At 40.8% G+C, this 13348-nt stretch overlaps 1 protein-coding gene across 11 annotated transcripts in view; it reads left to right on the forward strand.

Annotated features, from left to right (window-relative positions):
• Positions 1-1426: 1426 nt before the first annotated feature.
• Positions 1427-13348, forward strand: part of LOC134631162 (AP-3 complex subunit beta-2) — a 58616-nt gene continuing 46694 nt past the window's right edge. For 6 of the 11 annotated variants that reach the window (XM_063479211.1, XM_063479212.1, XM_063479213.1 and 3 more), the window contains exon 1: positions 1427-1674. In XM_063479211.1, coding sequence (XP_063335281.1) covers positions 1562-1674 — 113 coding nt within the window. In that variant the 5' untranslated portion in view covers positions 1427-1561. Of the gene's footprint in view, positions 1675-7675; positions 8358-13348 lie in introns of those variants that run through there. The other 5 variants (XM_063479206.1, XM_063479209.1, XM_063479207.1 and 2 more) reach the window with 2 other exon arrangements.

Consider the following 13348-nt stretch of genomic DNA (forward strand, 5'->3'; position numbering starts at 1 on the left):
GTAATGATGGAATAATGTTATAGAACCAAAACATTGCAATTGTGTTTATTATTGTTTGCCTTTAACAGCCTCACATAGCTACCTTTGTCACTGTTTTCTCCTCATGTCCTTACAGGACATAGCTGAACCATGTCACATATCATCGGTAATAATTTGTAAAAATCTATACACATAAAACACATACACATGCACATACAGTGACATTTTTATATCTTCTCCTGAATACTGTATATACTATGGCCACAAGTTTGCATCATGGTGCTGATCCAGAATCCTTCCCTTATTATTTATTCCTAGTGCTATAACAATAAAGTAATCAGAATGAAAAAATAAAGTAATACCAGCACGCTCTGCTGTCAAGGGTGAGCATTGGTTAATGGTTGTCATGTGACTGATACAAGCCAGATCTTTTTATTTAGCAAAATTGTGATTATTATGTTATTGTTGAGGGGCACAGGCAGGGCTCCATATGTACACACACATAAAAAAAAATACCTCAAGAAAAGGGCACTTGGGGCATCCATCAGGAAAGGGGCAGGTGCTCAAGCCCCCCGCATGTGCCTGTACCCAAACACCGCTGCACACTGGGTACACTCTTTTATAGGAACAGACAGAAAGGAGCTAGCTGAAGCAGTTAGGTAAAAACAAACTCACTGTATACAAGTCAGTGGATTTGATCTCTAGCTAGAAATCAGAGTGATGCACCTGGAACTGACAGTGTAAGCTTACTGCAAGATATTGAAGATCATCATTCCTGGTTTTTCCAACAATTTGAAAAAAATTTATACCTCTGCTGGGTTGATTTTCTAACAATCCCACACATAAATCCTCACACAGATCAAAATACACACATGTGGACTGAGATTCACAGGCACAAATGCGTTTGCTGCAATAATAGCCCCATACAGCAGGTTAGGGACAGCCAGGCTACCATCAGGTCAAACTTTGAAGTCATAAATCCACCGTGATTGTGAGCGACTAACCAGATTCACTTGTGTATCATGACACTGAACTTTTCAACAACTTTAAAGTTAATGGCAATGTTTTCTTCCTGAATTAGTTTCACATCATTTTTTATTTATTTTCCAGCTATATCCGTTTCATTTATTTCAGTTTATTTTGGAAGTACAGCCTGACTGTGAGAGAGACCACTAGTTTTAGCAGAGTAGGGGAGAACGGGGCCGTGAAAGACTATCTACTATACTCTGCCACATAAGAAGTTGTGTGTGTGCGTGTGTTTTGATAATAACAGGTTTCTAGAGTTAATAGTTGAGATAATACAAGTTTTCAACTGCCTGTTGAACAAATATATATATTATATAAAATTGTATGAAAAAAATATGTATGTATAGGGGGAGGAAGGGGGAGGGGGGGAGGAATCCGGAAAAGTCACGTGACCTCATAACACCCCCCCCCCCCAGCCGAGCATCCCGGAGATAACGGCGGTGTGCATGCGCCTTTAAGAGCCGTGTATCCCGCTGCCTTCTGCACTGAATTGCCGTCGCTGCTGCTCTTTGAGAGCGACAAGAACAAAAACACAAACACACTGAAAGACACGGCTATGTCCGCCAGCTCCGCTTTTAACGATGAGAAGGGCGGCTCGTCCAGCGTGGGGGAGCCAGAGTACGGTCACGATCCGGCGAGCGGAGGGATTTTCTCCTCCGACTACAAAAGGTACGAGCTACCTGCCTCGGTGCTGCCTGCTGCTGTTTCTGTTTGTCATATTGTGGGGAGGGGTGTTATGGGCCAGCTTATGGTGGGGGAGGGGCAGCCTTATGTCCGCTAACACGTACATAAAGTATGCTGTAACGTCAGTAGATAACGGACAGCATGTTGAACTTAGTTTGTTGCTACAGGCCCGTGATTGAAAGCAGCGCCTTCGTTTTCTAGTTCTGAGTCTCGGGCTGTGATTTGGCCGCTATAAGGCTGCGGTGTGGGCTCGCTGCTCTTTGTTGTTCGCTCCTGTTATTACATTTCTTTGCTCACGTGTGTGAGGCTTTTAAGGTTACGGTGTTTATACGTCATGTTTGTGAAGTGGGATGCGAAAGGCCTGTCACAGGGGGGATACGAGGCCTGAGCTCCAAGGTTTCAGCACCACCCCTGCTGGACAGCGGCAGCAGCTCAGCCTGGTGGCGGCACACAGGCCCGGACCGGAAGGAAGTTCCACATTACAAGAGAGAGTACTAATACATGAAAATAAAACATCATGAGGTCATCACAGACAAAGCAAAACCAGCTAAATAATCATCAGTCATCAGTCCTGACTGCAACTACATTGATTCGCATTTTTTCAGGAATATTGCATCCTGAACAACTGTGAAAAATGTGTTTAAAAATGTTTTTAAATAACATAGGGCATAATAACTGGTAATCTGGAAAACTTTGACCTTTACTGGGGCACACAAACAGGGAAAGAGGTACACACAGCTGTACAGAGGCAGTCTGTGATTGCACATTAGACAATGAACTTGTTAATTAAGCCATTTTTAATTTAATGGTATACACCTGTTTCCTGGTCAGCATGCTCCAGCTCCTTCTACATGTTTATTTAATTTAAGGTTAGTGTTTAAAGTTACAGCAAGTAATTTTTTCCACATTTTTAATTGAAAAAAAAAGAACGTATTCATCACAGTTACTTATTGTCAGCAGATTAGAGCAGGGGTGGGGGAACTCCAGGTCTCATAGGCCGGTGTCCTGCAGGTTTTAGATGTGTCTTTGATTCAACACAGCTGATTGCGGGGGTGGCTGTAGCTCAGGTGGTAGAGCAGGTCAGTTACTGATTGGAAGGTTGGTGGTGATGCCAAATATCCTAATCCCCAGTTGCTCTCCAATGCATCCATCGGAGCGTGAATGTGTGTGAATGTTAGCTAAACAGCACTAAAGTAAAGAGGGTTATAGAAGAAAGTGCTTGTATGAATGGAGGTGATTGGGTGAATGTGGCATGTTGTATAGAGTGCTCTGAGTACTCCAGGAGAGTAGATAAGCGCTATATAAATGGCTAAATTACCTCCTCAAGTTTCACTAATACCAGCTAACAACATCTTATAGAGGCTCATAGCTTAAAGCATTTAGTCATTTAACAATAGTTTTTTTCTTTCTTTGTTTTGTTTGTTTTTATTGAAACTACTGCTTAATTACAGACAAATTTCAGAAAGTTATTATTTGCAAAATAATTTTTTTCAATAGCATGCAAAGTCAAATTGTCATGTGTGAAAAATGAGAATCTTGTGAATGCAATAACTCAAGAAAAAAGTCACCTAGGATTTTGAAATTAATACCTATGTGTATCTACTAGGAGGCTGAGGTGTACCACTGGCTGCTGAGAGTATTTTTCATTTTGGACATGATGAGCACAAAGGTGACACATTAGTGCAGTGGTTAGCACTGTTGTGTCACAGCAAAGACATCCTGGACTCAAATTCACTGGCCAGCTGGGGCCTTCCTGTGTGGAGTTTGTATTTTATCCATGTGCCTCTGTGGGTTCCCTCTGGCTTCCTCCCACAGATCCAAGACATACATGTTAGCTTAGACTAGGTCACTTGGATCCTAAATTGGATGGGAGTATGAATGTCAGTGTGAATGAATGGGCATTGCTAATTTCACTAACGTATACCTCCTCTGTCCTTTTGCCTGTGAACTAGATATCAATCTCAGTATGCCATGCTAAAGGGTCTATCAATCTGTAAAATGCATCTGGAGGCGAGAAGAAAGAGGAAGCTTGCTGCAGGAGCTAAATTCAAGGGTGGGCAAGTGTACCTGCAGCATGTACATGAGTCGTGACACCTAGCTGCAATGTACAAACCACTGCAAGAGGAAGACTCATTGAATAACTTGTTTTGAATGTTGTTTCCATTATTTAAGCTGATCAAACTGCTTCTGTGTTTGATTAGAAAAGGTAAATCTTTCACATTGTGCCATGTGGGTCCTAAATATAAAAAACTCCCACGTGCACTATTAAATCTGATAGCGTGAACGACAACAGTAGTGGGGTTTTAAATAAAACAATTCATGATGCGGTTGTGCCACGCATCAAACTCAGCAATGCTTTTAAAATGAGGCTCCAAAGCAAAGGATGTCTCATTTATTAAATCCCTGTTACCTTGGTTTCTCTCTCCTCGTGTCTCTTCTGCTTCTCCTCTACTCACATCTTTGGTGAAAAGGGACAGAGACACAAGGAGAGGAACTGAGGATACAAGATACGATACAAGAAATGAGGATATTGTATCTGTGTTAACCCTGACTGGCGACTTGTTGCTCCAATGGAAAGGGCAGTAAGCATAAGAAGACTGTGTGGGTGAAGCAAGAACATCCCCCGCTCAGTTTCTAATGCCTTCAGCGTCACCATAATTCACCAGCAGAGGGAGCCGCGTGTCTATAGATGGCAGAATTTCAGGCTCTGAGCTATGACTTTTGGATGTGGAGGAGGAGGAGGTTTTGTCTCGAGTCTGTCTGGCAAACATTAGTCATTAGTGCAAAACTACTTGTGATTAAATTCCACCCTCATTACTGTTTTTTCCAGTGTGGGCTGGACATTGTTGATATAGAGATGTGTGTGTGTGTGTGTGCAGAAGTCAAAATTTGCTCAGTGAAGGTGAGTTAACCGGTTTGTCTGCAAACATAATGGTGGAAGCACACTGACACGACCTTCACTGTTGTTGCCTTGGAGACATGTTGGATGTGAAACGTTGCTTCGGTCCTCAGATCGTGCCAATCTGTTTGTATATTATCATCCAGAGAAAAGATCGGCTTTCTTCCGTTTAAAAGTGTACACTGTCCTTCAGCACTTAAGACAAATAAATTATGACTTTGAAAGGACCAGAGACTGATGCAGGTTTGCAAGACTTAACGAAAAAGGCCTTGGTTTCTTTTTTATTATTATTATTGTAGGGCAGTGTTCTTAAACAATAAAATCAAAAGTGTTGGGCGCCAGTTTAGCTCAGTTGGATGCGCAGGTGCCCACATACTACATGGCTAAGAGCCGCCGGCCCGGGTTCGAGTCTGACCTGTGGCCCTTTGCTGCGTGTCTCCCCCTCTCTCTTTCCCTGTCAGTCTTCACTGTATCTGTCTAATAAAGCCACAGAAAGTCAAGTCTTATAATTTCATATTTATGGGACCGTTGCCCTTCCTCATACATCCGCGGGATCACCTTTTTGGTTTTTACATCTCTGTCAGACAGCAAAAATCAATCCTGTGATATAGGTCACATAGGGAACTTAACCTGGACTGCATCTCACATGGCGATAACTTCAGCTTCACTTTCTTCTTGTCATGTCAGTGCTGCTGCTTCTCTGCAACGCTGCCTGCTGTTTCCTCCATCATCCTGGCATTAATCTGTAGTCTCCAGTGGGATTTTTACTCATCATTTCCAGTTACTACATCATTGTTACTACAGCATTGTGCAACGCGAGATTCAAACTCTAATTCTGCTACTGATATTCTGCTGGTCACCAGGGTTGTCTCTGGTTTACTTGCCCCCCCAGTTTATTTTAAAGACTGTTTGTTTTTAAGAACTTGTTTGGCATTTTGAGAAGTACACTTTAGCTTATCATAGAGGATATATTATCTTTTATCACCATGTTACATTTCTAGTTGTAGCATTAGTTGTTCTCAGCGAGTTTATGTCCTTGCACTCCTGAGCTTTGTGTTAATTCTTTCTTGTTTGGATGGCTAATAGGAGTGATCCTTGTTTCTCTTACTAAATTGAATGGGTTCTGTAATATTTCAGGCCTGCTTCTATAACAAAGTAAATGGGTGTGCCTCTGAAGTTACTGAGATTGATCTGTGCCCATACACCTTACCAGCTCGCCTTTGAAAACCACCTATTCTAATGGTTGTCAAGCCATGTTTTCATTGATGTATACTGAGTGGAGGTCATAAAATGCCATCTTTATGACAAAAAGAGTGAAATAGTTAAACTAAGATATGAACATGATATCTTCACAAAGCAAAACAACGTGAGTTTCCTAAAATGTGACGTTGTAAAACACAACCAGGTTGTGTTAATACTGCAATGCTCAGTATTGTCTTTAAAGTTTTTGTTCAAACTGAACAGTGTTAAATATTATTGTTTGCATTTACTAGTCTGTACTATACTGTACTACTGGCTCTGAATGGGCTTTTGGGATTTGACTTGGCTCAACCCTGAATCTTCTGGTCGACTGGAGCATTGCTGTGTGGAGTTTGCATGTTCTTCCAGTTCTTCCTTACGTAGTTTTCCTCATGGTTCATCCGTTTCCTCCCGCAGAACAAAGAAATGCATGTTAAGGTAATCAGTGACTGGGATGGCTTCACTCTTCCCCTTGAAATTAATTTGGATAAGCAGCTATGAAAATGGATGCATGCGTCTTTTTCCACAGTTTGATTTGTTAAAAAACAGCTCCTAAATTGACTGACTGTCAGGCAACACAAGTGCTATATCAGTGATAGCCAGTAGTGACCAGTGCTTCCTTGGATTTTAAGGCTTGACTACTGGCTGTAATCTTATATTTAGCATAGTAATGACATTGTTAATAATCTTTTCATCGAACTCAAACACAATGTAGGTACCAGCCTTATCTCCATTGTGGCCACACAGAGCATGAATATGAATCATCCAACTTTAGACTATATGAGAGTTTATTAATTTATGTCTTCATATATAATTTTGCTCTCATCCTCCTTCATTTAGAGGGTGCGATAGCACTGCACTGCACCTAAAGACCAGACAGAGAAAAAAAGACAATCTAAGTTAAGAAAAGCCAGCAGCAGTGCTGTGTTGTTGCTGTCACAAATCAACTGTATTTGGATGTTTGAAAGAAGAAAATGTGATGTTCAGCTTTTGGCTTTTTTGAGTGCTTTAAACCGAGAATCAGGAGATCAGAGTTTGAAATGTGTTAAACTGTCAAATGTATTTTCTGAAAAAACTACAGCAAATTGCAGATATCTGTAAATCTTCTCCGTTTGTTTTTGTTTTTTTGTTTACTGTAAAGATGCTGCCGGCGCAGCAAGCCCAGGGTTTGCTCTTGATGACATCATGGATAAAAATCTTATTAGTCTTAAGCAAATGTCAACAAATTGTCACTGAGCTACTGCAGATCACAGGAAGCGCGTTATGTCAGTTGTGCTTCAAGGCAGTTTCTTTTTTTTTTGGTTAGAGCCACATAGAAATATAACTGGGAGAGTGAGAGAGAGAGAGCGAGAGAGATGTCCTCATCACGACACTGCCAAGAAAGCTGAGTCATGTAAGATGAGAGAAAAAAAGAGGCACAACGATGGCTATAAAAAATGAATAGGACGGAAGGTTTTTAAACGTAATGCGCGAGCGGAGGGAGGAAATATTTCTGCAAAGGCTCGCTGGCGTTGAGTCCAGGTGAGGGCAGATAAAAGAAGCTGTGATAGACGGCGTGATAGCGTGGAGGGGAGACGTGCAGTTTCTAGCTGTTAATGTGAAGATTCGGAGCAGTGATGACATGCACGAGGAGAAGCGAGTGATAACGTGGCAAAAGGTGGGGAGAGGCTGTGTCATTGTTGGTGAGCTGGGATATAAATATATTGTACACACACACACACACACACACACACACACACACACACACGCGTACAGAGGAAGAGAGTGACTGGTGCGGCAACAGGAACCACATGAGCAGCAGGGAGGAGTCGCGAAAGGAGAGGCGTCACGGCAGATAAAACTCCACGCCCCTCGCTGCCGAGCATCCATTTACTGAGCAGCTGATGTCTGCTGCTTCACTCAGCGGTAACAGAAGACAGCGAGAAAAAAAATACAACAGAGCTCTGGAGCTACCGCTGGATTTTTAATGGGGAATAGGCAGCAACCTCTCCTCAGGATGGAGCATTTATGAGGAGGCTTGCTGTGCCAGTCTTGCAGGAAATGTCCACATACTTAGCCTTAGAGGGAAGGAGGATTTCTAACAGAGTAGCTGACGCTGCTCTTTGTGGCATGAAAACTGTGTGAGGAGCTCCAGGAGAATTTCCTCCGATTAACCAGAAAGCTTCAATCTTCTCGCAGCTTTTTTTTTTCTTTGTTTTTTCCCTCCACGTGATCCAACCTGTGGTTCCACAGGTCAAGGCGAAGTTTAAAACATGACCGCCATGCAAAAGCTGCTGCAGTTGCCGGTGAACGCGGTGAACATGGTGAAGACCGTGCAAAGTCAGGTCCAAGGCCAGGAGGAGGACAAGAGCCCCGTACTGACTCCCGATAGCGGGCAGCAGGCTTGGTACAGCGCCCTCCAGCCTGATGAGCTGCGCCACCTCCGATCTGGAGGTACAGGTGGAGGAGGAGGAGGCGGAGGTGACCAGGAGGAACGAGCCCCACTGGAGGAAGGTGGTGGAGGTGGTGGTTTCCAAACTCAACCGCTGCGGTAGGATGAGAACACATCAGTGCTAGAGTTAAATATGAGAGTATTTAGCTGCTTCTCTTCCAGGGCAGATTTCAGTGAATGCAACTTGAGAACAAGATTAAAATGTCAAAAATGGGCTAACAGGGTGCTTAACAGTGTAAAAGTGAGTGTTAGCAGCCCGATCCAGTCTTTTTTTCTCATGTGAAATACTTTGTTTGCCTCCTGTTGCTTAGACGTCCTGTAGAACAAATGGCATGGGCTTTACAGCAAGGCATTAGTCTACTGGTTAAACATGGAGGAAATCTTTTCCAGGAACACCCATGGAAAATTAATTGATTTAGCCGAACTGATCTCAATGTCACCTGATTATGTTGACTCACTCAAATACTTCTCCATACTTGCCACTTAGCTGGTTGAGCAGTAATCCAAGCTTTATGTTCTTTAAAGATCTGATCTTTAAAGTTTGTGTAATATATCATATATTTATGTCACTGTTTTTGCATTCATAAGCTTCTGGCTCTTGTCTATATATCGACACATTTACATATTTTGGTTTTCTTTTATTCTCCTTGAAATACAACAACCTGCCAGGGACTGCAGATGAAGATTAGTCTGTGTGGCTAAATGTTACCACTTTTTAAATAGAAATAAATAAACACGCAGTACTGTGGAAAAGTCTTGAGCCACTGAAAAATGGCAATAGGTGCAGCAATTTATAGAAACGTACAGATATACATGGAAATACAGTCTCTGATGATGCTTTGGCAAACGATAGATGGACCAGTTAAAGGACCAGATGTATCTCTCAGGTCATGTATTAGCTCTTTGTTGGATTTTTGTCCTATTTCTTAAGAACATCACTTTCAGATATTATTCAGCTGCTGTAAATAGTTGTTTCCTAAATTTTTGGAAAGATGGAAAGCACACCGTACCAAAATATACCAAGTTTTAAGATAGTAGTTCTTTGGAAATCACCTTGTGAGTGCAGTAATGCTATTTAATGACTGTCAAACTATGTTTTCTTTGGCATTTTTCATAGATCAAGTAATGTGAAGTGCCTAAGGATACAACTTCAAATTTACCAATTTGTCTGTAATATGTAGACACAACACTGGTTCATCCCTGGTGCCTTTTTAACGCTCAAATGATTTAGCGTTAAGTGGCTTAACAAACAAAATCATTCCCTTGAACATTGTCAGTTACAAGGACAAAAAATGTGTGGAAAAGCAGCTAATGTCCAAAGGAAAACTGAAGAAAGTCTGGAGAACTGCTGCTTAAGAACACTTTAAAATATTACAAGAAAGTCTGGCTCCTTTGACACAAAACATAAACAAATGAGATGGCAATACTTTTGCACAGTATTGTGCAGAAAAAGTTTACTGCACATTCTGAGATAACTAGTACGTAGAGTGAATAAATAGACTGTAGGCCTGCTTCTGAAAATTGGCATCATTATCATCAATCTGCTGGTTGTTTTCTCCACTAATGGCCTTGTCTGATGGCCTCAAATCAGAAGATATTCAGCTTACAAAAACATTTAAAAAAAAGAGACGAGTAGAAAATGCTTGACCTGGAAAAGGCGGAAACAGAAAATGTCTAAAGGAATTAATTATTAAGCTAGTTACTCGTTAATTTCCTACTGATGCACTAATGAAATAAAAGCGCACTATCTAGGTTCAAGTCTATAAGAATCATAAGGGAGCATTTCATGGACATATGCAACATGTGCAGTGGTGCAGTGCAGAGTGGACTTGGTTTTAAAAAGATGGGGACTGCTATCACATGTCATGGTGCCCCGGGGACCAGGTTGGTATAAATGCAGGTGGATTTATTAAAGAAATTAGAAAAAGGAGTGCAGTTGTTTATTGGAATTAGACTGAGTGTATGAATTAAAGGCCATGGAGCTACTATAAGTAATTAGACTGCAAACCACTAAAATGTAAAGTCAGTGTAGCGCTCTTCAGAAGCTGTTTTTTCTTCAAGGGAGATGTAATTATACTTTCAGATTTTTATTGGGTCATAGCTACCTGCTAGAGCAGTTTCTTTTAATTTTACAAGACTGGAGAGGCACAGAAATTCACTTCTGGTTGGCTTTAAGAGGCAAATTCTGCATCTGTAACTGTGGAAAAACAAGACGCAGCTCTGCTAAGAGAGTCGGCTTATGTAAAACAGCTGCTTATAAATTCAAGCTGCAACTCCTCAATCTTTCACTCGCCGCTGATTCATGCAAATACATTTTCATATCTTTTGCTTTTGGTGTTATTGCACCCTGTTCTTGATGATCAAACTGACATTACACCTAAAAGTGTGTCATTAAACACATGAAACATTGGCCAAATCCCATGGAGACTTTCCAGAAGGAGGAGTCCCGCTGATCTCTTGGCGATGGTGACAGGTAACCTGACCGCCCGTCAGCTCTGTTGTACCACACTGGGCTAAATAATTCAGCGCTGGTTTGTAAATTCATCTGTTGTTCAGCAGGACAGGGTTTCCAGAGAAATGAGAAACCTAGTGCTGGTATTGAATTACTGCAGGTCCTTTGAGCTCAAGCTGGGACGTCTAAAACCAGTTAGAGGTTTATTTGTCCTGCAGTTTCTCAATATAGTCTTTTAATTTTATGATAATACATACATACATACATACATACATACAGTTAGGCCAAACATTTGTTATATAGCACTATGAACACTTTTGCCTTCCAGTTATAACTTTTCAGCTGGGCTTTGAATGTTAGATAGAAAGACCTCCCTCCCTCTATGAGTTTGACCATATATGCCGCCACACCTTCAGCCAGTTAATTGCTAATAGTGCATATGTGACTTGTGACTGTGTGTGTGTGTGTGTGTGTGTGTGTGTGTGTGTGTGTGTGTGTGTGTGTGTGTGTGTGTGTGTGTGTGTGTGTGTGTGTGCAAATAACTGATAATTCCTGTTTGACACATTCAATGTTTGGCCACAGCTACAGCAAATGTAATGAATGGTGCAGGTTCAGTTTTAATTAGATCTTCTAAAGGCTTGTTTGTCATCAAACAGGCCACATTAATCCCTGTCACTTTATTAATTAGTTAGGCTGATCGGGGCAAATTGATCTGCTAAATTTTAAAATTGACTTTGTCTTTAAGTCATAATTTACTGGTTTCCTATTTTCTAGAATTGTTGCTGATAACAATCAGTAGAAGTACCATCTCTTTGCTTTCAGCCACAGGCTTTAATTAGAGGTAAAAAGAATGTGTAATTTAAGCAGTGGAAATTTGTCTCATATATGGTTAATTTCTGTTATGAAAATACAGAACTTCATCTCCCATATGAACATATTTACCTTCACAGTCCAGTAGGACTTGGGTTCGACTAGGATTAATCCTAATGACTTAAATAATTTGCTGACTTTCCTTTCGTGCCATCAGCAGGTTAAGGTTTACTTTTCCAGTGAAATATCTCTGCAACCACTGCTTGGATGGTTCCCAGAGGATGAATCTGAATGACTTTGGTGATCCTCTGGTTTCAGCACAACCATGAGGTTAACATTTGCTTCATATCCATATGTGACATTTAGACAAACTGATAACTGATTTGAAATCACAGTCGTACCTCCCACCAGATAAAGGATAATGACTTTGATACCCTGTGAAGTCTTCATTTAGACTCTAGACATTTAGACAAATTTGCACTGTCATGAAATCAAATTTTTCACTTCCAAAAGAAATTGCAATAATGCTGTCATTCAGAGTCAGCGTTCGATTTTTTTTTTTTTTTTACCAAAGTTGGCAAGAGTCTGTGACCATGACTGTACAAAAGCATACAAAAAACAATCACTCTTTGACTTACTATATTTTTAAATTTACATTGTTGAGACATTTTTGTGATTTATTTGCTTAAAAACACCGTTATCGACAGTACACAGTTATTGTGACAAACCTGTTTGCACTATGACCTGACTGTTGGCATGGTAAACCACATATGTGGCCTGATGTGTGCTCTGATAGCACTTGATAACTGTATATAAGGTACATATTCTGGCATTAGACGCTTTTATAACTGTTGGATGTCTTTTGAGGAGCTAGAGCAGGTCATTGACTAACCGGAAGGTTAGTGGTTCGATCCCTGCCTGCTTCAGTATACTTAAGTATCCTTGAGCAAGATACTGAACCCTGAGTTGCTCCCACTGCATTCATTGGAGTATAAATGTTAGATAGAAAGCACTTAGGCATAGAAAATATTGCTTGTATCAATGTGTTTGTGAATGGGTGAATGAGACATGAATAAAACAGTTGGCATTTTGTTTTATACGCCAGTTTGAGTCCTCAGTTATAGCAGAAATAAACTATAAAAGAACCAGTGCATTTACCATTTTGAGACTTGCCTTGTAATATTTTTCTCTGTTTTTCACTTTTAAAGACAAACAGGTTTTTCCCACATCAAAGTAAGTAGAAGTTGAGGTTTCAGGCTGTGTTGATAGAAATGATCACTTGTTTTAGCCAAAGGCTGTGATTCATTTTCATTATTTTAAAGGATGAAATGAGCCACTTCCTTCCTTTTCTGCTGTAAATCAACATTAGGCTCACTCATCTGTATACCAGTATTTTTGGCAAATTATATTTGCAATATCCATTCATTTATTTTCTTGTTTGTTTTGACCAAAATATTTAAAAAAAAAACCCCAGCAAGAGTTCTGCACTTGCATCCAAAAATAATCCTTGCTGTGGTGGCTTAATTTGACAGTCTTTGATGAGTGCAGGTTTTTGAAGTGTGTGACAGAGTGAACTATATTATTTGCAATGCAGTGCAATTATTAACACTTTGATGCTTGGCGGAGCAAAAAGCAGAGGCTTTTCTTAGCACACAGACACACAAACGCCTGCGCACACACACACTTTAAACTCGGGGCAGAGTCGTGATAAACCGACTGTGTTCTGCAGCAGCCACCTCCTCACAGACTGCAAGCCTCCATTCACTGCTGTCACATGACCAAAACAGATGAATTATATCGTGCACCCCAGCAGCCTCCCACTCTCATA

Source organism: Pelmatolapia mariae, linkage group LG7, assembly GCF_036321145.2.
Source record: "Pelmatolapia mariae isolate MD_Pm_ZW linkage group LG7, Pm_UMD_F_2, whole genome shotgun sequence".
Classification (NCBI taxonomy): Eukaryota; Metazoa; Chordata; class Actinopteri; order Cichliformes; family Cichlidae; genus Pelmatolapia; species Pelmatolapia mariae.